We start from the raw sequence: 24081 nt of genomic DNA, 5'->3' as shown, positions 1-24081 counted from the left end.
ATATATATATATATATATATAGATGATGGATAGGCAGGTAGGTAGATAGACAGACAGATAGGTAGGTAGTCAGATAGAAAGAGCTGATAGACACGTAATATTGTTTTAGTTTAAGATATTTTTACATTTGACCCTTCAGTATATCTGAGTTTTATTTAATTATTAATTCAAGCTACAACGGAATGTACTCAGAAGTATTTTTCTTACTCATACCTGGTACCAGGAATACGCCCTGTCTGAGGGGTCTATGAGGATAGTGATGATCTTGGCCTTGGGAACAAGAGACGCGGCTCTCTTGGGAGCCTCTTCTGAGTGGAAGTAGTTAGCACTCTTTTCAAACAGGAAATCACTGGTAATGTTGGAAGGAGTGGGAAAGAAGTCCATATACCTGCAGGTAGGGAGAAATAATTAATCAATCTGAGAAGCACCTTTTATTCTGCTATAGTCTGCAGGAGGATTCGAAAAGGTTTTGCATTTTTTTTTTTGCATCCAGTTGAAGTCAGTGTGCTATAAAGTCAGCCAAATAGGCACCATGCTGTGTACTTCTCCTGTGAAAGAACCCCAAAGGTTATGCCCTTTGACCCATGTAAGGAAAAGGAAAGAGTGAGAAGGATTAAGTGAATTGATAATAAATGATAGGGAAATACAGTGGATTGGAGCTGACGGTCTTTGCTATCACAAGCCAAATTTAAATCTACAGTTTATGCCTATAAAATACAAAATCATGCAATCATCTTGACTGATACTTTAAATAGCGAATGCATGTTTGCAAATTTGAATACTAAGATTCTTAAGGTTAGATTCAAGTTCACAAAGACAGAAAGACATGTAAGTCAAAATAGCTTTTAAAAAATTAAACGGATTAAGGCAGAGATGTTCGTTCTCCTTTTTAACTTCTATAAAATGTAGTAGTATACGCAGTAATATCAGCACGTTATGATTTATGTAGAGTAATTAAGGGGATATTTCCTGCGAGTTGATCCTACAACGTCTCCATCGGTTCATTCCTCCATATGCTGTCAGAACGTCCCTCTGTGTGTAGATTATAGAATCAATATGTTCTGAGGCTAATTCAGTACAAGGCTCTAATTATGTGTGTAACCCACTTTACAGCTCATCACTTCTCTCACCCTCCAATGTTCTAGAAAAAAAAATAATGAGAGCAATTAAGAATTCATAGAAGACACTTATTTTCCTCGTTGACATTTGTTACTATGTTTCCCAAATGAAGAGTACTGAAGGATCTCATCTGTATTCTTGCTTTAAAAATCATCCTCCATTTCAACTCAGAGATAAGGGAAAATTGCTTTTTTTACCTCTCTCTAATTTTCATGTAATTCAAAGTGTAAAAGTAAAATATGGCGGAACACCTTAGATAGAGAGTGAACACCATTTCACTCAGGATGAGAAGATAGATCAGGTCACTGGTGTAGCTCTTGTCAGGCCTTAATTCTAGAAGGTTCATGTGTTACGATAACACACAAAATAATATCCTACAAATTGTGCGTTGAAAGGAATTTTCCTCACATGAGGTCTTTCTTATTTACCCAGGGAACAGAAATTAAATCTAGGATCATAGTTTCTTGGAAATTTGGGATACAGCCAGAAAAATAAAATTCACCAGAGTGAATACCATCTCCAATATTAAGTTTATTAATTTTAGCTTATGGAAAGTATTGTTATTTTAAGAGTTTGCTGTCATTTATCAAGTGCTAATTAATGCTTCTTTTGTGTGAGTGGAATTGATATAGTTTACGGAAAGCTCTATTATAATTTGCATGACAAATATTGCCTACATTGCAATCCAGCATGCACAGCTCATGTGGTTAATGAAGACACATGTTCCAGAGTACAAAATAAAACAACCCCAGGCATCACTGTGAAGACAAATTATATGTTTAACAAAATAAATGGAGCAACTGTAGTAAAAATAAGAGTATGCTTAAAGAGAATTTTAGATATCCTTATGAATAATTCTGATGAAAAAACACCCCACATTCTTTATTCAATCATATTAACTTACCAGAAAAATATTATCATTATTGCACTGCCCAAATCAAATTATAAGCAACACTGATTAAACATATCATCATTATAAATTAATTTCTAATTCACTGTGGTAGAATTGAGCATAACAAATTTATTCTGTAATTATGCAGATGCCATGCACACATCTGTAATTGCTCCACAATGATGGAGCACGTGCTAATAGTGAAGTTCATTCTTTTTGTTGTTATTCTTACCACTCAATTCCCTTGTGATAGTTGTTGCCATTAAAAAATTGAACTTCTTCGAAGGTTTTCGGGCTAGGGAGATTGCTGACGATAGAAGGGTGCATAAGAAGAAATAAATAAAGCGCGGTTGTTCCTATTACAAAGAAAAGAAGACACATGTTATATGGCAGTAAAAGAGGAGATTAACATACCAATGTCAAAAATAAATATTTCATGGACCAATTCTTCCCAGTGTTTCCTTGCAGTTAACTAGGTTGCTTCATTGTCATAACAATCCCATTGTGTTTATATTAGTCCCCGTGACGCTATTTATCTAAGTCTCTGATTGAATGCTGCTACACAGCCAAAATAATGTGCATGGGAGACTCAGTCCAGGTAGAATTTCAGCAATCTGTCTTCAATTTCCCTCTGGAGTCAGGTGTCGCGGGTGCAGAGAGCCTCTCTCTGTTTTCGGCACCTAAATCTGATGAATCATTTATTGATGTTTAATTTCAGTCAATTATATCAATATACTCAATAAAAGCTGATGTGTCGTTTATTATACGTCACGGCAGTGACGATTGGTGATGATTCTTGATCAGCAAAGCACATGTGCTGACTGTAATAAACTTACATTCAGGTGTGTACTTGATTCAAGTACATAGGTAACAGAAAGACCGAAAAGAGGCTCGAGTAGATAAAGAAAGTCACTAACAATGGAAGTGAGGGAGCCATCACTTTGCTCGGAAAGTGTATTTAGCCTGTAGGATTGTGGGGCAAGTGGACCATGCTACCAGACAGAAGAACTGGTAAGATTGAGTGAGCTCAAACCCTGTAAATCTCAGAAATCAGAACAATAGGAGTGGGGCCACTCCCTGCTTAATTCTATGGGCTCTGGAACAAGTAAGCATGACGCCCCACTGAGAGGACCATGATCATCAGTCACATAGGGAAAACACCTTGAGTCCTTCCCCGTGCAAATAGAACATCACTATTATCCCAAACGGAGCCAATAGGAAACACCCACCCCTAAATCCCGCCCATTCCCCAAGGTTTATGAACTCCCTGTCCCACGACTTGTTCCACAGAAGATCGTCTGAGACTGCTTGTTTTATTGAGCTCCCATGTGTAACACATGGGGAAGAGTGTTCTCTCCCAAAATGTTCATCGCTGGACCTGCCTAGCTGGTCAGCTCACACTCACAACCGCTACCCACCACTGCTGCCGCCGCCTTCACCATCGCCCCTGCTGCTAGCACTGACACTGTCATAGAACAGAATGAGACCCAGGGCCCAAGCTATCTGCTCCATGTGGGATACCCATAGCTCCTTGCTTCCCTTCTAAGAGCTATGATACTCTGGCCAGCCCTTTCCAGTCCGACCAGATCCCTGTTGAATTTATTTGTCCTGGTTCTACCTAGCCCTCCCAGTGGACGGCAGATGACACAGAATATTAAAGATAGTAAACATGTGCCTCCAAGTTTAATCGGTTGAATTAAATAAGAAATGCAATACTACATCAAAGGACATATAGACTGTATTTAAGCAATATTAAATATGGCTGGGGTTTTAATTTTATGGATCTTTTATAAAAAAGTATTAATTATTAATTAATTACTCCTCTGAATAAACAAAATTATAGGGAAAAGAACTTTGGCCTTTTAAATGACAGATCCTGCCCATACGTGTGTCTGAGTGTTGCATGCACGGAGTTGTCAGGGAAAACATCACTTCTTTGGCAAGTGTGCTAAGGCAACCTTCAAGCTATACTGGTTATTTGGTTTTTTACTAGAATTTAAATGAAAAAAAATGATTAGGTACACGTTAGAGACATCTGGGGACAAGGGACCTCAATTGAGAAAATACTCTGTAAGATCAGCGTGTAGGTTTGACTGAGGGAAATTTTCTTGAATAATGATTGAGTGGGAGGGCCCAGCTACCCCTTAGACAATGGTCTTGGGGATTAAGGTATAAGAAATAAATCAATGTGAGCTTGGAAGCAGGCCAGTAAGCAGCAGCCCATGGTTTCTTCTTCAGATCTTGACTTTAGGTATCTGCCTTGAGTTCCTGCCCTGACTTCCTTCAGGGATGGGCCGTGATCTGCAGCTGCTTTTGGTCATGGTGCTTTTGACAGGAACAGAAAGGACACCAGGACAGACCGGCTTTGAAAGTATAGGTGCCAGGCAAACTGAACCTGGGTGAACTCTCTCTCTCTCTCTCTCTCTCTCTCTCTCTCTCTCTCTCTCTCTCTGTCTCTCTCTGTCTCTGTCTCTCTCTGTCTCTCTGTCTCTCTCTCTCTCTCTCTCTCTCTCTCTCTCTCTCTCTCTGCATGTGTTTCTCCTTCTCTCTTCGTTTCATTTTTAGGTCTTAAATGCTGAAGGTATAGGTCTGCAAATGCCAAAGTTGTAAACTCCCGATGCTTCTGCTCTGTCTGAAGCCATTTCTCATTTAGGAAACGCTTCCCAACTCATTTGGCAAAGAGCCCCACGTTGGTATAGCACACAGTGTACAATTGATTCTTTTTGAAGGCTTGTGGTTGGTGGTCCTGAAAGCCATGCACATAAATACATTAGTGAAATTAAAATCTGGTCACAAGTGTGACTTTGTTCTTTTTAGGCAATAGAAGCAGGCTACTCATTAGTCTTGGGTTTAGCTGCGGAAGTGATTCCTTTATGTATTACTGTCTGTATCACAACACAAGGCTCAAATGCTTCTGAGGTTTTTGATTTTGATTTTGTGTTTTGTGTTTTTTTAGCCTATCAACAATATTTATTTTTACTGAATTTTGAATAGTTCTTTGAGAATTTTGCACAATGTATTTTGGTCCTATTCATTACCCTTTCCTATATCACTCCTCCCAGATCTATCCAACTTTGTGTACTCTTTTATTTTAAGCCATTAGATCTTGCGGTAACGATTTGCTCTAGGATATACGGAATTCCAAACCTTCTTCTCTCTGAGTACTTGGGAAGAGGGTTTGGTATAGATGTCTAATTTAGGCTTGCACTTTCCGCATTATTCATTATCTATACCTTGAAAAGTTGAGGATCTGTCTGTTAATTATCATCTACTACAAAAAAGGAGCATCTTAATTAATGAGTCTAATAAGTCACTAGTATATAGTTTACTTATATTTCCATTTGACAAAGAAATAGTAGCAATTTCTCTTGCAAAGCCTCTATCCTGCAAGGTACAGTATCCAGATAATGTGGCTAGGATGGGTTTCATCCTGCAGAGACACCCTTAATTCCAATTAGAGAGTAGTGGGCTACTCCCATAGTCTTTATGCCACCACTAGTATGTTTTGCCAGCTCGTTATTATTGTAGTTCTCAGAATGCAGAGCTGAATAAAATTGGTGATTGCCGTGTTTCTCCTCCAGTAGGATGGATAACAGCATTCAGAAGCACGAAAGCTAACCAGCCTGAATGAAGCTTAGGGGTCAACGCCAGCTTGAATGCCCCATGTCCAATGACTCAAGCATGTGATATCTTCAGCAATAGGGTCTAGCCATACAGACCTATAAGGTAGCCAAGAAAATTCCCAATGACCTGTAATGTTTGGTTGATGAGACCTTACAAGCCAATAGTTCCAAAGACAGTAATTTTATCTGACAACAGATATTTTCAGCCTGTGATGCCTAGTAGGGACTTGGCTGCTGTCTTCTAGGAGCATATAAACTTTATTTTTAAATTTATGTATGTATTTTGGGAAGTTTCTACATTAATATATTTCCATTTGACTCTTTTCAGAGGTATTTTGTGTTATTTATCTCACAGTACTCCCTCTTTTACACTGTGTCCGCTCCATTCTGACCCTTTCTGTTCTATAATTCTACTGTGGTCCTTTATACCAAGGCAAAGTCTGCTGCTCTTGAATTCTTTCCCTCCCGACACTTTGCCAATGTCCTGACCTCTATAGGTATTCCAAACGAAACACGTAAATCTGAAGATTCAAACACGGTTTCCAGATTATTTTCTCAATATATTTGTTATTTATTTATGGAAAAGATGCCAACTATTGTGTGTTAATTTTGCATTCTGCCACTTTCCTGAAAGTGTTTATAAACTGTGGTCTTTTAGTGAAGTCTTTATGGTCTTTATGTTGAAAGCCATATCTAAAAATGAGGATAATGCGGCTTCTTCCTTTCCTTTCTTCATCTTTATGTCTTTATTTATCTTATTGATCTAGCAAAGATTTTTAAATTTTCTGTTGAACAGACATATGGGTAGACTGCACATCCTTCTTTTTTCCTTAATTTTAGTGGACATGATTTAAAGTTTTCCTCATTTAAAAAAGATGTTGGTTGTGGGCTCATTTGCTGGAATATACTTGAAATTCATGATGTTGAATAATCTCTTGAATGATGCCAATTTGGTACTTTTATAATTGCATTGATGTGATCTTGAATTTAGTTTGCAAGTATTGTCTTGAAAGGCTTAGCATCATCTTCAGCACCAAGATTAACCTATAGTTTTCTATTTTAAGTGGATCTTTGTCAGATTCTTGTATCAGGGTGATACTGGCTTTATAAAAAGAGTGAGAAGTATTAGTGCTAGTTATTTTTTTTCATTTTCTGTAGAATTCTGAATAGAATCCAATTAATCTTTGCTTTTTTAAGTTGAGAAATTTTTATTGACCACTTCTATGACATTGCGTACTACAATAGGTATATTTACTTATTTTATCTTTGTTTAGCTGTGGTATGATGGTATATGTGTGTGTCCATGCATTTCTTTTAGGTTTCCCAGTTTCGTTGAAATGCAGATTTTTAAAGTAGATCTTAATGATTCTTTGAATATCCTCAAGCTCTGTGGAAATCTCTCCCTTTTTATCTCCAATTACCGTAAATTAGAACCTCTCCCTACTTAATTTGATAAATTGCCAATATTGTTTCTCCTTTAGAAGCATTAACTCTCCATTCCTTTGTATTTGTATTTTTATTAATTTATCCCTGATTTTCATTATATTTTATTATTTTATATTTCATCATATTATATTTATGAGGTGGCTGTTATTGTTTTTGCAAGATATTAATATTAGCCTTTGTCCTCAGATGAAAAGGTGTCCTGTGACTCAGAAGCCTAGGAACCACAAAGTTCTGAAGTGGGACAATATCCCAATGGGAAAGCATCCTAAGACCCAGGAGTCAAGGAAATAGGTGGTTTTGAGGGGAAGTCTCCTCAGAAGAGGTGCTGCAGGGGAGGGTGTCCCCAGCTGAGCTGAGGTGGTCAGCAGCCTCAGCTCTCCTCCTTCTCTTCACTTCCTCTCTCTTCTTTGCTTCTTGGCTACTTCTGATGAGTGAGTCACACCTGGCAGCAAATCTCATAAAAGAGATTTATTGAAGGGTACAAAGTCTGGAGAAAAGAATCCAGTGGCTGCCTATTCTACCAGGAGGGAGCAGACAGTCAGGAATTGGACAAAGGGCAGTGCTTCTATAGGATTTTGGAGGGGCAGAGCTTTTGGGGGCAACAATTTTCAGATTGAAAATTGGTAGGATGTCATGTTCTCTGCTTGAGGTTCTCAGGGATAGGTGGGTTTTCCTACTCAGGGAATGGTGAGTTTTCCTGCTCAGTGATTGGTTGATTTCTGTGTGAAGTTCAGGGATTGGTGGGTTTTGTTCAGAATTTCACCTAAAATTAATATTGTTTGGGGAGGGTCCTGTTGAGGGACTTGACATGACATTCTTGACAATGATAGAGGCTGTAAGTGCCATTATGACCATTAGGGAGGTCTAGGGGGGTGGGTCTTGGCTGCTGGAGCTCCTTAGGCTGAGGCCTGGCCACTTTACTGCCTTGAGGGATTACAAAACAAAATACACAAAGTTTACAAAGGAAGTGGGCAGCAGGGAAAGTCTTCCCTGCCACTTGAGTGGCAAGAATAACCACAATTAAGAGGCATCATTAAGTATTTGCTATGAGAGTTTTCATAATTTCTGGTATAGGCACATAGTACTATAAGCTTTTCTGCATTCCATATATTTTGCTATGTTCTTTTTTCATTTTCATTAAGCTCTAGAAAAATTTAAAAACTTCTTCTTGTTACAAATTTACATTCTGAATTACACTCAGAAGGGTGTTGTTTAATGACTCACAAGGGCATCATATTCTAGTTGTTCTCACTGTTAGAGGGAACTTGTTTTAAGCATCTAGGCAAAAGCTGCTGAAGACAAAAGGACTGTATCTTACATACAGAAGACATGGAATTGAGATTTTAACCTCAAATGTAAAATAAAGAAATCAGTATCTAATCCTACTCTTGACTAGTCCTTTCTGAACATTGTAAACAATAACATTTAACAATTTGGAATAAACCTGGTAAAATATATATTCAAAGTTCTAAAATCCATAACTATTACTAACCTACACTATTATACCCAGCAAAACTGTTCAAATTGAAGGAGAAGTAAAGTGAAAATCAGGTAAAAGAATTTGTCACTATGATGTCAGCTCTACAGATGCAACTGGAAGGAATACAGCAATCTGAATAGGAGAAACACATTCAAGAAGTCACAGGGATCAAAGACAGTTTTAACTCATTCTTGGCCTCAAGGATAGATAGGGCAACTGGATGGTCTCAGTCAGGCTATTGGCAGGGCTTTGGATATCCATGTCACAATATTGTGACTGGACAGTCCCTAGTTGGGAGTAAGGTTGCTTCTGAGTCTCCAAACTGTATGAGCAGGTAACTAACACTAAAAACAGATGGAATCCTGGGTTTCCAGTTCTTGACACCAGCATCTAGATGTATCATAGGTGGTGATTCTGTAGATTTTTAGTGAGGTGCCTCAAAGCTTGAATCCACAACATCAGTTATGTAGTGCAGAGCTACTGACTTTGAGAACCCACTGTTTGCTTCTTCAGCTACTAGGATGTGGTCAAATTTTTCGGAGAAGAAAAATTGTGGACAGTAGATACTTTGGAATCTAAATAATAATAACAACAATAATGGAAATCTTAGAAAAGAGCAGAAAGAGATGATATAAGACCTAGGAACAGAATACCACAAAGAGTTAAATCACTGAAACAATGAACCTCATTGTATCTGAAGTTCCAGAGGGCTTCAGTTATGGGGAGTCCTGACATTAGAAGCTGTGGCTTCTAACGGTGGTGTACAAAGCTCCTGAATTTAGAGGTTCACTGCTTCCTCAGACATGACCACCTACTGCAATAAGTTCCCAGCTATTAAAGCCTAGAGCTGTGAGTTTCCATTGCTGCGTGTCTAGAACTGTAATTTTCAGAGGTGGGTAGGTGTGGCACACAGGAGCTCACTTCTACTGACACTACGAAAATTACTCTTTATTTTCATCCTAGTGGAGTGAAAGAGCCCAAGACAGCTGTTTTGAAAGAATTTCAAAGAGTTAAAACAAAGTCCTTAAGCAAATCTAACACCCATTTGAAGGTATATAATTTAATAAATAGTCACTAATATAAATCAGTGAAGGAGAAAAAGATAGATAGATAGATAGATAGATAGATAGATAGATAGATAGATAGATAGATAGATAGATAGGCAGACAGACAGACACACAGATAGGGTTAAGGACTATTCATTTCTTAACTTATTCTTGGTCAAATATAAGGCTGAATGCCAGCCAGAAGAAATATCTCAAACACAATAAAAAATGGAGCTATTAAAATTATAGTAGAAGTCTTAAAGTATTAATGTGATTTGCTCCAGAAAACAATGATTTTTTTCCCTCCTGAAGTCAGAAAGTAAAATATGAGAAGAACCGCAAATTCCATAAGAAAGGGAGTTAGAGACAGGCTGAAAAGCAGAGAGGAACACGGAATCCAGGGTGCTCCTTGACTGTTTTTCAGAGTCACAGAAAACAAAATTAAATGAGAAAAAAGAGAGAGGATGGCGCAAAGAGCTTTGATTTTTTTTAAAGACCTACAAGGAGCTGAGAAGATTGATAGTTTAATATCTGTGTGGTGATTGAACATGGTTGGATCAGGGCACAGATAAATGAATGCTTTAAAGTTATTGCTGAATATCCAATAATTAATATTTTATAACCTTACTCAGTATAAAAATTTGAATCACCCAATGGCTGTGGAATTGTATTCAAATTTGGGAAACGGAATGCTGCTTTTGTGTTCTGAGTCCTACATCTTCATATCATCAGGAACAGAAAGAGGTGAGGTGTCCTCTTGTCCATGGGCAGCAGGGAGAGACATTGTACTCTTCTAGGGAAGAGAGACCTGTAGCTTGATGTTCCTATAGTCAGGCATGCATGCTATGTCACCTGCCATAAAACATTGTATTTTTGTCCCTGGTTTCTATTATTTTTCTAAGTTATTTGTTATACAATCCTTTAGATGCCCTTTGTGGAACTGGAGGAAAAGTTTTGTCTTACTCAGGAAACTTTTCTACTTTTACACAGCTAACCCCTTACTTGTCATGTGTCAAACTAAGCCAGGCAAATTATGAGAAATCCGTGCTGAACAGATGGCACTTAGAATTATCTGCTGAATTTGATGCTATTAGAAATCTTCTTTCACACTGGTACTACGGCTTCTGATGATGAAGGTGCAGAAGCTGCTAGAGAAAGCTAGAAATATGAGGCAAGCTGCTTTCGAGTTCCACGCTCTTCTTTCTTCAGTCTCCGGCTGATTTCAGCAGAGGATTAAGACTCAGTAGTGGCAAAACCATATCTTACAACTTTCTAGTCTTACAACAACTGAAAAAAAAGGAAACTCTTGGGGCCCATTTTTTGTACCTCGTGTTTATTTTAGAGTTGAATGTATCATTTGTAAGTTGCTGAATATCAAGCATGTTCAAGGCTGGTTAAGTCGCAGCTACCTGTGACTTCCCTTTAGGAGATTTGCAAATCCTTGACTGCAATAGGAGCTTTGCTAATATGGACAACAGGCACCTGTGGTTAGATTTTTTCAAGTTATTAGAACCATTTTCATATTAGAACAATACTTCTTGCCACAAGAATATCGACATGCAATTTCTTTGCTTTAACTTCTTGTTTGACTCGAGAAAGTTTCTTTATAAAAAAAGATAAAAGCTTTATCATTGCCACATGCATAGGCCACATATTAAAATCTAAAGATATAACATATAGGTTTTATAAATACAAATAATAAGGAGGAAAAGATTTATGGTTAATAATGTGTGGTTTTCAGCGTAACTAAGCAGAAATAATATTCAATGACAAATGATAGAGTGTCTTTAAATTAAATTTTTTAACATAATATTACAACACAGAGGTGTTTTATTTCTTTACTATTTATTCGTGACTTAGCAGTGCTGTGGAGAGTTGCAGGAAATTAATGCGTATTTTAAACAACAAAAACATGATATATCTGAAAATATGTGTTGTATTTTCACCCTCCCTGCATTTGTGTTAACTTGCTTTTGTAATAAAATTCAAAGCCCTAGAGGAAGAAAAGATTTCAGCAACCAATATCTAATAGTCTAAAAATTCTGCCCACAACTTTTAAAATGATCTACTTCTTTGTATTACAAATATCTTCACTACAGAAGCCTTATTTACTGTGACTGTTTGTTTTGTGTTATGGTTTGTGCTCTCCCTGATGAAGGTGCTTGAAGCCCAAGTAGTGAATTCAAAATACAGCAACTCAATAAAAACGTTAATTAATCAGGATATAAGCAAAGTATATAAAACTGTCGCAGCCTGAAGAAAGTATAAAACATTCTAATTGAAAGTGTCATCTCATTGGTGAAATACTTTCATTCTCTTTTACTACATCCTTACCCAGTTGTCCTTCAGTGCATAAAAGAAAATACCAAGGGAAAAAGGTCTGGGGATATTGGGGCATAGCAGAAAACAAGCCTACAGCACATTAATACTTAATGATTACTTTAACAACACACATATAATACAATTTGTGAGTAATAACAGCCATGGTTCTGAACAGAAATCAATGCAAACCTGATGTACAGTGTAAAACAGTCTGAGTCTGGTTAATAAATCACCGTGTATAAGTTAATGCAGGGATTAATTAGGCAAAGCCACAATAAGTAAAAAAACAGAAAAACCCAGACCCTTAGACTAAAAAGTAGCAATATTTTCAGAGGTGTGGTAAACAGTTTTAAGCTCTACAGCTAAAGCATTTAGACTTCAGGTCTAATTAAGCAAACAATAGGGTCTTTTGGAGCCTGGTAGGACAAACGATATAGCATGAGGAAGTGCAATAGTTCAACATTGAGCTTGCACAGCTCACAAAACAAGACCCCATACTGTCATGTGACAAGTCTAATGAGAAAGGAAGAAGCATCACTGCCTAGCCTTACCTGTTTTCTGTGGCCCAATCACAAGGAATTTGGGTAAATGATCACAAGTTTTCTCCCTGGACCAGATGTCCTTGTGTCGTTTATCATCACATGGATTCTGCAGGGCAGAACAACACGACATCTTACTGAATATTGAAGCCTGGATGCTAGGTCTTAAGATTGTTTCAAACAACACAGGATGAGGTTCCTGCCTGATCGTTAGAGCTGGGTCTTCGTCCTGTTATGGTTTTTTGATTCCCAAATTCTTTCCTCATGTGCAGATTAGCTGGTTTCCCTACCCAAGGCAGGATAAAGCACAGCCTCATATCAGTCCTGCTGTGTTCATGCCCTCTATTGACAGATAGTCGTGGGGACCCTACCTGAGGCTTGTATTTATGTCTGTGTGTCAAAGAGGCTTTAACTTGCCTGAGCCTCATGTAACTATAATTTCACAGTGTCTTTTCTATTCTTTTCAAAATTAACACATTCTGTCTATTAGACACCAGATCCTTTATTTTCAATTCAAGATAACTTTTTTGGGGAATGTTTCTGAAGATAATACCAGTCAGATGAGTTGTTTTGAATTATGATTCTTCCTACCACTGTGACAATCATAGGTAGAAATCTTAGTTTTTAATATTCCATTCTAGGGAAGAGTAGATGTTTTATCCAATTAAAGATGCTAGATTTGTCTAGAAATGTTTACACAAATGAGCCTCCATTTTCAATTAAAGAATGCAAAACTGAAACCTTTTATGTCATTTCAACACTTATTAGTTAATTTGTTTAATCTTGCTTAGTGATCTAAATTTTTATTTAAAAATGAGATGGTAAAAGTGCTAATATGGAGAATGTATTATTTCAAGGACATGTTTTTCTTTAAAAGCACATTTCATTTATTCATTTATTTGGGATATGGCTGGCCTCAAACTTGTGACCCCAAGTGATCTTTTTGATTTAACCTCCCAAGTACTTAGGATCACAAATACATCCCTGTATGGTTTTAAATCTTTTCTTTTTTGCTTAATGTCTAGAATACATTGGGAAATTTTTTCTCTCAAAATTAGATTTTGGCATATTTTTCTAAAACATTTCAAGCCAATTCCTCGTATGATTCAAAGGTCTTACAAAACCTCTCACTGGTCCATTGGCATGGTACTTATTACACGAGATAAGCAAGAGGAAGACTTCTGGCTGTCTGGCTAAGAAAAGCACACTTGAGAGGGTGTAAACTTCAAGAGTCTTATACCTCTGTGATCCAGGGACGTTAGTAGCAGAAGTGGGGTTGGAAATATGAGTTCAAGGCTAACTAGGGAAAGAAATAAAGACACTGCCTCCGAAACAGTCCAGGCCAATGTGAAGACATGATGGAGACCAAGCATGTAAAGTGTGAAGAGTTTGTTTCATTTAGGGGTGCAGACATCTGCCGCACACTGGAGCATCTTGACAAAAGAAGATGTTTTTCCTCTTCAACCTTTACCACTAAAATGAAAGCCTACTGCCTAATCAGGTTCTCTGGGGTTTGTTAGGCAGCATGTCTTAGCAGAAATCTTTGAATGGAGCCCCAAAGCAGAAAGGGTTTCAGCTATTATACGTTCGAGAAAAGTTAGGACCTCGTGGCATCAGCTGCCAACACAGTATCTGGAGAGAGACAGAAGCAAGAAGAGTGCAGTCCACACACCTCCCAGTCTTACACTGTAGTGTGCTACTTGAAGTAGATGACTCAAACAGTTTCTGGTACATGGCCTAGCTCTGGAATATAGTGATTTTTCTGGTCAATAATGTAATGGTATGACTATGTTCTCCCACAAGAAACTGGCATTCGTATCTCACAAATCATAATTCTAAGTGTCTTCCACATCAACCTTTATAAGACAGAAGTGATCCACCAGGGATTGTTCTCCAGCAAATCCAACACCTCTGACTAACAAGTATACCATAATTCTCCTTCCCCTTCATGCTCCCATGGCTGCCTGTCTCCATGTTCATTTCTGTATTTTCATGATGAGTTTTCTGTAATCTGCTGAAGAGAAGAAACCCCAGTGCAGTTTGTGGATGAGTTGACACATTAAATGGGTAGAAGCCTACAGTGGACTCTTGTTACAATGTTGTTCTATGTGAAAGGTTTCTTAAAAGTAATAGTTAAGAGAAACCTTTCAATTGGCAGAATCTGAGGTGATATAACAAATTTCCAGCAGACTTGGAAGTCTTTACACTTGTAGGTATGCTTCAGCCAATCATCGTAAGGAGGTAAGATAGCTACAGTATGATGACAACAGGACACTTGGGTCTCCCAGGCTACTGGAGTGCTCCATATGCAACCAGACTGTAAACTTCAAAGGGCAATAATCATGCTTTGAGAAAGGTTTGATTACAATCAGAACAAAGTCAACTAGTGTTTTTCCCTCACAAATGAAGTCATCTTTGCTTGAGTATTGACTTTTTCTGACAGAACACCTGGAGAAACTCACTGGAGGGTAGCCAGCGGAACAGAAAAGATCTATTGTCCTGAGACAGTGCCAGAGACACCAGGTGAGACTTCTAGTAATCAAAGAAAAGTCCAAAGTTAGGAGATCCAGAATAGAAGACCGGATGGAGGCAGGTGCATTGACTACAGCATTGGCAACAAATGTAGCAACTGGATTACTCTTTCTGGGAATAAAACATCTTCAAGGAGACATGTTCCTGAAGTGAACCACTGTAGGAAACAAGTGGAAATGAATGGGCATGTGGCATTTCCTGTGGAGGATGCTTTTCTGTACACTGGCAATGTCAACTGTTCTGCTTAGTAAAAGAACAGCAATAAGACCTCCTAGATCTCCAGCTATTACGCATTTCCGTGTGTGTGTGGAGTTTGCAGATTGAAAATTGCCCTTGGATAGATGATGAGTGCTATATGATCGACAGGTTACACGATGCACCTCCCTTCTGCTCCTCAGAGGTGTCCCAAAGCCAATGCCAGACCCGCTCCTCTCAGGTGACACAGTTGTCTGTGTAACTTGTAACTTTCTCCGTGAAGAGAAAGGTAAGACTATATTGCCCTGAGGTCACACTCTCAGTCAGATCTTTCCCATTTGCTTGTCCATAATTACCCTTACAGATCCCCCTCCCAAAGTGCTTCTTCTGTAAATCATTCTAAAGAATACAGTTTATGACAGGTGAGAATCATACCTCATAATACAGTTTGAAAATTTGCATGATATCCCTACCTCCCACAGAGATTACTTTAGTGTATAAATATGAAAATATTGGTTTTTTCTCTTTTTTAGTTTTTGACAATTTAATATATGCATGCCATCTGTGCTTTGACCAAATTAGCCCCTATTCCCTATGCTATAGTTCTTAATTACCACTTTTCTCTCCAAAATTCATGTGGTCTTTTTAAAAGCCCACTGAGTTCACTCAGTGCTGCTTGTATGTGCCTGGGTTCAAGACCCTCCATGGGTGCATGTATAGCCTCTCATAGCCTGAATCCCTGTAGAAGATTCTTTCCCCTATCAATCGTCAGTCACAATGGCTCCTCAGCCATGGTGAGACTTCATGACTACCCCACTGATCCATGACAGGATTTGTGTCTGGCTTGATCTTGAACAGATCTTGTACATGCTGGTCACAGTTGTATCCAGAGAACACTGTGGTGGTAATAACCTCTTGCCTCTGGCTCTTACAAGCTGTCTCCTTTTTCATGCTCCATTATTTTTGAGCCTCGGGAGGGGATATGCAATACAGATATTGTATTTTGGGTTAAAGATCAATAATTCTTAAAGATCATTGAAGCATGTGGTAATTTATGTTGGAGAATACTATATTTTTTGGACTGTCCAGTGAATTCATGTATAGAAGTCTCCAAAAATGGAGTTAAATGAAAGATGTTAAAATCAGCATACCTTCTTTAAAAATGTAAAGACAGAAAATCCATTTCACGTTGACCACACTATATTTCTTCCAATATATCTCTTCATAATAGTCTATGCTTAGCTTAATTCTCTATCTGTGGTTTCCGCAGTGACAAAGAAGGCAGGACTAGCATCTTTTAATTTATTTTTTATCTTTTTTTAGTTAATAATAAAACATTTTTATCTTACTCATTTCGCAAATATCCTAACAAGAAATTATATTTCACAACTGCTCTTGAATCTGTCTTCTGATGAAAAAGTCTTATTTATACAACTGCAAGTGAAACAAGTGATATGAAGTCTCTGGTTAAGCTTAAAAGCCACTTTCTCTAGGTTTCCCCCATTTAAATCATTGTTGGCGATCCAAGGGCTATAAATGAAGGCCACAATGATGACCTTGCATTCAGAGATGGGAACCGTAGGTGGAAGAACTTACTGGTGCACAGCACTGAGAGCTGGGGTGCAGTAGAGGTGTCTACGAAGCCTACAGCACTCCCTCTAGGGTAGTTACAGGGGTGAGAATCACATTTCCATCTTGTTCCAACCAAGGTGGATTCTGATGCCACTGTAGAGCATCCCTGGTCATCTAAGGCAATGTGTTTCAGTGTTCTCTTCTCTGAAAGAGTAAGGAGCTCGTGACAGAGTGTGGAGGAATATGCTCCTTGCTTCAACTGGAACATTCTGCTGTGAGGCGTACTAAAATGCAGCTGAAACAACCAGTGTTCTTTGGGGAATATGGTTCATTTACTCTTTGCATATGCTTCTTCCTCTCCTTGGTGTTTCAGCAACAAAGAGTTTAAGCCTGCTCAAGGACCTCACTGAGCACCAAGTTCTGAATTATGATGGCTCAGTCCACCTAGTGCTTCAGGGACACTGCATTCTCTATCACAGAAATAGGATAGTCTGCTCCGGAATCTTTGAATAATTCATTTTCCTGTTCAATGCTCAAATTTTCACTCAATTCATAGTCGAAGTTTTGCCAATTTCTCTAGCTTATGCTAATAGCCCCTGCAAACTCCCCTTAGCCCAGTCAGCAAGAACATGAGCCCAGGGGGCTTTCTGTGCTTTAATCAATGTTCTTAAATCCCTGGACCTCAGTTTCTTTATTTGTAAAGCAATGATTAATAGTTTCTACCACATAAGGTTTTGCACCCATTAAATTCATTACCAGTATTAAAATAATAAAAGCATGCTGTATGTAAAAGAGTGCTTATTATTTTATCCCATACCAACCTTTTCTTTCCTTTTGCCCTGTAAGTGAGAAAGCTTGAACAAAGAAAGTTTAATTTATTTAACCAATGGATTACATTATTACGAGCAACTATCAATAGGACCATTGTCTTCCTTTGGGAACATAGCCACGCCCCCTCCCTGCTTTGTCTATACCTTCATGTCGTATTTTCTTCTTATTTCAACACTTAAAATTATTTTTGCATGCACACAATCATTTTGTATAGTTAAGTTATAGCTGCAGCTTATCATTAGTCCATCTAGAAGACTGTAAATCTGACAGAGAGACTGGACTGCAGTCTGTGTTCCTCATTGCTACATCTAGCACATGAGATGATTAATAAATGCTTCTAGACTGAAAAACTGATATCCCTGCTTCAAGAAGGCACAGGAAACATTGTGGAGCAGGTACAGACAGATTCTGATAGATGCTTAAAATGTAGTACAATGTGAGCTATGTAGACATTTGTTTCCAAAATTAGGACAGAGACAAACAGACAGAGCTCTTTACTATTCTAAATATTATATTTCATGGCATCCCTGAAACAGACTTCTTGCTGTGTACTTGTCCAGTCCACCTTAGAACTTACACATTCCTTTCCTTGTAGGATAGTCTACCTTTGTTTGTAGACATGAGTCTCTTGGCTGTAGGCAACAAGGAAGAGGTGTTCAGCACCTATGTCTACAGAATGTCTCCACACACAACTCGACAAAGGGTCAGCATCATGGCTGATGCTCTACTTGCTCAAAGAAGGCTTCTTAATACTTCACGAAGGCGGGAGAGCAAGTGAATGCATTTCTGAGTGCTGCTGGGCAAGATATGGCCAATGTGTGAGTGACTTCATGGTTCTTGTATGCTCAAGGAGGCTACTTATGCTCACTAACACAGTAAATGTCTCCCTTGCTCTCATTTCCTCTTTAAAACTGATGAAGCTTTTGGGAGGTATTACAATGGCTCAGTGGGCAAAGGGGCTGGCCATGCAGCCTAACAACTTAAATTAAAAAATTTCAGAGTCCATACAGTAGAAGGAAAGATCTGACTCTTAGTAGGTTGTCCTCTTCTCTCCAGGTAAGCTGTGACACACACACACACACACACACACACACACACACACACACACACACACACACACACATGCAATGGTGGGGGAAAAAGTGGGAGAACATCCCCCTAGTTGTTGAACAATGGTACCAGTTAAATGAATGTACCTCTCAGATCACTGTGCTAACAGATACATGCCCTTATCTGGGTGCTAAGAGGGTAGAAAGCCCACTGTTCTGCATGCTTCATTGGAATTAACAGTTGGCATCATTTCAGACCTTTCCACAGGTTTGTTATGGTCCTAATGCACTGCTTACATCTCAGCAGACTGTCGTTCTTTATGACTGTGCTCTGTCTCTGTTATAACTACCTTGGGGCTTTCCCACTGCCTGTATTTCTGCTGTCACCCCTTCCCTAGCATAGTTCCCTCCTTGCCTGTTAATTACAACTGTATTGACAAAGCATTTGCATTTTCTATTTTATATTCTGGTAGTGGTTGTTCAGACTTTCCCTATGCTGAGTCTCATGATATTGTCTGATTATTTCAACGCCAATGCATATAATATCCAACTTTTATTGATCACCTTCCACATTCCAGGCGTTTGCTCGGCATAGATTATTTCTAATCCTCAAAGCAAGACACATTTCATTATCCTTTCTTTATAGCTGAGGAAGGTAAGAGGCAATAGGTTTTAGTTTGGTCTTATGGAAGGTCACACAGCAAGTTAGTTCATATTTTGAATGTGAAGCTGGTGTTATCTCTGCAGTTAAATTGCTGTGGTGGGTGGGGGAATTCTGAGAGAGGAGGGGACAGAGAGACAGAGGCTTCAGGGGTGAGAATGTTGTTCCCAGAGGCTTTCCCAGGCCAGGGAGAGAAGCAGTTCCTTCATTTTATGCTTTGTTCTGTTGCTATCGTTTTAATTTTAAAAGTCAGGACATGACAGGGCGCTTATGGAGATCCTTTCTCATCCTATAATATGCTTGTTCCCTACATAATTGAAATAAACAGATAATAATAAATCACAATAAACAGCAAGTCACAGCCTCGTGTATCTAACAGTTCAGATAACACACACAGTTTAAACTGTAAGAACAAAATTAAGTTAAAATTGCTTCAGGCAGACAGGGGTTATGGTGCCAGGCTGCGAATGGGCTACTCTGCCTTCATGGGGTGAGGTAACTCAGGGCGGGGTTGGTACGTGGGATATCTGAAGCAATTTTATCTTTAAGTAAGTATGTAAGTACTGTAGGTAGAAGATTCTTTGAAGCAAAAGGCAAGACTTAAAAACTGAAATCAACTCTAATGAATCCCTCCCCCAAAGAACTGAAAAATGGATTTTGAAAAGGTCCCATCACGTGTGTCATTTTGAACAACATGTTTTCATAGGCAGGAAAATGACTTTTATTTCTATGAGACCTGGTTAGTCCAAGCCCACATTTCCTGTATCCCTCTGAAAATCTGTTTTGTTCTTAGCTTCACCACCCTTCTCTTCCAGGCTACCGTGGAATTATCGGTTGGGAATTGGTTATTGCCCTGTGAGTCACAAGCCGGTTCCAGATAGCTTGGCCCTATGTAGACCCTAATTAATGGTGGAATTCATTTCCCCTCTGTTTGCTTTCTGCTATTCCAACCTCACCGGTGAAATCATGATATACCCAAAGACTATGCATGGACTGACCCTGGGCTCCAATTCATAGGTAGCAATGAATAGCCTAGTAGGGCACCAGTGGAAGGGGAAGCCCTGGGTCCTGCCAAGGCTGGACCCCCAGTGAACGGGATTGTTGGGGGAGGGCGGTAATGGAGGGAGGATGGGGAGGGGAACACCCATATAGAAGGGGAGGGGGAGGGGCTAGGGGGATGTTGGCCTGGAAACCGGGAAAGGGAATAACATTTGAAATGTAAATAAGAAATACCCAATTTAATAAAGATGAAAAAAAGGCTAAAAAAAAAAAAGACAGTTTTTAACTCTTACTCTTTCGATGGCGTTGTTTGGAAACTGCTGTTATACTTCTTCCTTGCACACATCTGTAAAGAGTTGTTACCAAGGCTTCACCGCACAGTGAAGTGACTTCCAATTTTCTGTCACAGTCATTTACACCTAACACAATCCACGTGCGCCAATGAGATATTCTAATAAGATAGCCAGGTTTATCCTCAGCGCTTCGATTAACAAATCCTCATGGTACATCTGTGGAACAGACTCCATCACAGATGCTGAGTCTACTCATGCCTCAAGAATCCCCTCCTGGGGTTGGGGATTTAGCTCAGTGGTAGAGCGCTTGCCTTAGCAAGCACAAGGCCCTGGGTTCGGTTCCCAGCTCCGGGGGTGGGGAGTTAAAAAAAAAGAATCCCCTCCTGAGCCCCTCAAAGGTTCAGGAAAGCCCTGGGCTTCCTGAGAGCTCTGATCTCCCTTCAGCGATCTCTGGTGGTACCTGGTGGTCTGATTATTTTTCAGAGTTCACGTTTAAATCATCGAACAACAGAGGAGTGTAAGCGCCAACCCATGGGCTAGGGTCGATGAGAGAAAGCCTTGGTTCTATGTATGTGACTGAGGTAGGTGAAAATCTTAATAATCCTACTGTAAGCACAAGGTGTCTTTAATTTATCCGAAACAACTGTCTTACCTACTATATTAAACCTGTAGTTATTAAAGTGAGTGGTTACTCAGTATTGCCTCAGAAGTGTTTTCACGGAAAAACCCAGAAGGGTTTCATTTGTTCTAAAACTCCTGTTAACAAATGACTGAAGTTTCCTTTCTGTACCTCTCAAAAAGTCAATACTACCATAGACAGTTTTATGAATATCCTACAGGAAATAGATACCCAAATTTAAAAAAAGATCAAACAACAACAACAAACAGGTCTTTGAACTCCCATGAGTCAGTTGGCTTAATGCAAGATTATTCATTTGGGGTAACATTCAAATTACTAGAAGTTTCTATGTAGCATACACAAAACAATTTATTATTGTTAAATGGGGTGTTTTAATGTAGTTTATGATTATTGCAGATCATAAAATGTAAAAATACTTTAATTTTCGTCATTTTTAAGACAACCTCTGTAGATACCTTTTTTTTCACTGAATACATGTTAGGAAGTATTTCTGTGGTAAGTTCATCTCTTCACAAGAAGATATCTGAAAAATGATTGGTAGGAAATGGAAAACCCAAGACTTATTTCATCTTTCTCAGTTGTCACAAACTCTGTCCTTGTAGAATCAAAATGGTGGTGTACACTGCTAAAACTTACACAATTAAGACCATGGGGAATCATTTCCCTGAGAAGCTTTCCTGAGAGTATAAGAATGTGCTGTGGAATAAGAGGGCAGGTAGGATATTAATACATAGACAACTTTCCACTGGGGAAAAATAGACAATTATTAGATATCTTTAATAAAAAAGATGATAATTCTACCATAACAACATTGGCTATTTCAGAAAATCTTAAAGATAGAAAGGCCAGAGGCAGGGTAATAAGTCAGTGATAGTCCTATCTTTAGTTCTGTGTCCAACCAAGTTCTGCCTGTTGCCTTTGAAGGCATCACTGTTCATTCCCAGAAAGCCACTTGGAGCTTTCCTCTCTCCTAAAGTAATTTCTTTCTATTCTTCATAGCCCTGTAAAAAGGCTTTGTAAACCAACATCCTTCTTTACTTCCTTCCTCCCCTTTTTAGGTAAGACAGCAACCCCAGAGGATTTGGAAGCATCTAGAATGTTGGGATATTCCTCAAAGTATGTCTGTAAAGACATTTCCTGAGCTGTTTGATAAAAGAGAGAGGACCCACCCTGAATGGTGTCATCCCATATATAAGGTGAAAGAAGAAGGAAGTTATCTCCCATCTTCTGGCTCCTGGTCCATCATGGTATGCACTGCTTGGCTCCATCATGCTGTGACTGCTCTGATAGGCTAATCTTCTCACATGTACACAGTGCCATCCTTGTTTGTTTGTTTCTCTATTTGTTTATTCTATGGCTAACAAGTGTTGAAATGTGAAAGTGGCTCTTGTATCATTAGGCTCGTGTGTGTGTGTGTGTGTGTGTGTGTGTGTGAATGTGTGTGTGAATGTGTGTGTGTACATATATGTGTGTGTATCTGTGTGTGTACATATGTGTATATACATATACATATATATGTGTATATATATATATATTTGCAGACATATAAGACATATATACATATAGTTTCCATGCTGTGAAAAGTAGGCATGTGTCTGCAATTATGGGTAGTAATGTAGCCGAATTATCAATAAACTATAAAATGTTAAAGACAGTAAAAATATGAAACCAACTTTACAATTGTTCTTTTTTTAATAACACAATAAAAAACCATTGCAGTCTGTAAAAATCATGATGGTAAAACTTTCCTTTGTTGTGCAACTATTTTGAAAGTGTAGGTTTAGCGAATTCCCACTGAAGCCATCATCGGATTCTTCCAAGCTTCAAGAGGCAGTCCGTGATGGAAGGAGACATCTTTCTGAGCATAAAATCACCAAACTGCGTCTGAGCAAGAATAAGAAAGCCTGGACTTAGTCCCAGCTCATCACTAATAAGTTCAGGGACTTCTTTCAGTTCCCAAGATCGGGTTAGATGTCCCTAACTTGTTTTGTTCTTACCATCTATAACTCTGTGTCAGCATTCATTTGTTACTTCAACAGGCAAATATTAATAGCAGGCACCATGTTGATGCAACCTGTTTTGTGATTTGTTAATATCACTGATACTCAAATCTTATCGTTTTTAACTGGATCCTGCTGTCTTGATATCTAGAATCAACCAAAGTGCTAATCACCTTCAGTTAAGAACTGAGATTTACTCATGCATCTCTCACTCTCCTGCCCCGCCCTCCCTCTCTCTCTCTATACATGGAGACAATGGCAGAAAATGAGAAGACAGCTCTCTGAGCATTTCCCTGTTTCCGTGGACACAGAACAAGCAAGAATCCACTTCATGCTTGGATGTCTGTTGATAGTGAGACTCCAGAGTGACTGAGGGAAGACTGAGGCTGAGCTAACTTGACAGTTTGAGAGCTTAAGAGCATCGATTAGAGGTGTGCAAATCTGACCTTCCCACTGCCTCCATGTTTGTGGCTTTGGTTGCTATCATGGGAGTTCTTTGTGTGTTCTTTCTCTCTCTTTAAAGAAGGAAAGTATTTTTTATGTTCTTCAGTGATTATTCAATCAAAACAGCAAGGGATATGAATTAAATGGACCCAAGACTGTGATTTTAAAGCTCTCATATAGTGGAGACAAAGCTGTTGAGGAACCCACCCGAGAATGATATTTTTTATGTGCATTGATATACATGCCTGTATCAAACGGCTTTGGAAGAATCAATTTCCCATGAGGTAGGAGCACTTATGCATTTTTTTCGTAGCTGCTGATCATGCTGCCTATTGGCAAAGACTCACATTGCACTTTTTAATTAGGTGACAAAGCAGCCTCACATATAGAGGAGTGGG

At 38.8% G+C, this 24081-nt stretch overlaps 1 protein-coding gene across 1 annotated transcript in view; it reads right to left on the bottom strand.

Moving 5' to 3' along the window:
- Nucleotides 1–24081, bottom strand: part of Ndst4 (N-deacetylase and N-sulfotransferase 4) — a 338766-nt gene that overhangs the window by 22635 nt on the left and 292050 nt on the right. The window contains 3 exon segments of the mRNA NM_001191849.3: nucleotides 214–388; nucleotides 2244–2367; nucleotides 12480–12576. Coding sequence (NP_001178778.1) covers nucleotides 214–388; nucleotides 2244–2367; nucleotides 12480–12576 — 396 coding nt within the window.

The sequence above is a fragment of the Rattus norvegicus genome, chromosome 2 (assembly GCF_021556685.1).
Source record: "Rattus norvegicus strain SHRSP/BbbUtx chromosome 2, alternate assembly SHRSP_T2T, whole genome shotgun sequence".
Taxonomy (NCBI): domain Eukaryota; kingdom Metazoa; phylum Chordata; class Mammalia; order Rodentia; family Muridae; genus Rattus; species Rattus norvegicus.
Note: the sequence above shows the minus strand (reverse complement) of the source record. Positions and strands in the feature narration are given on the sequence as shown.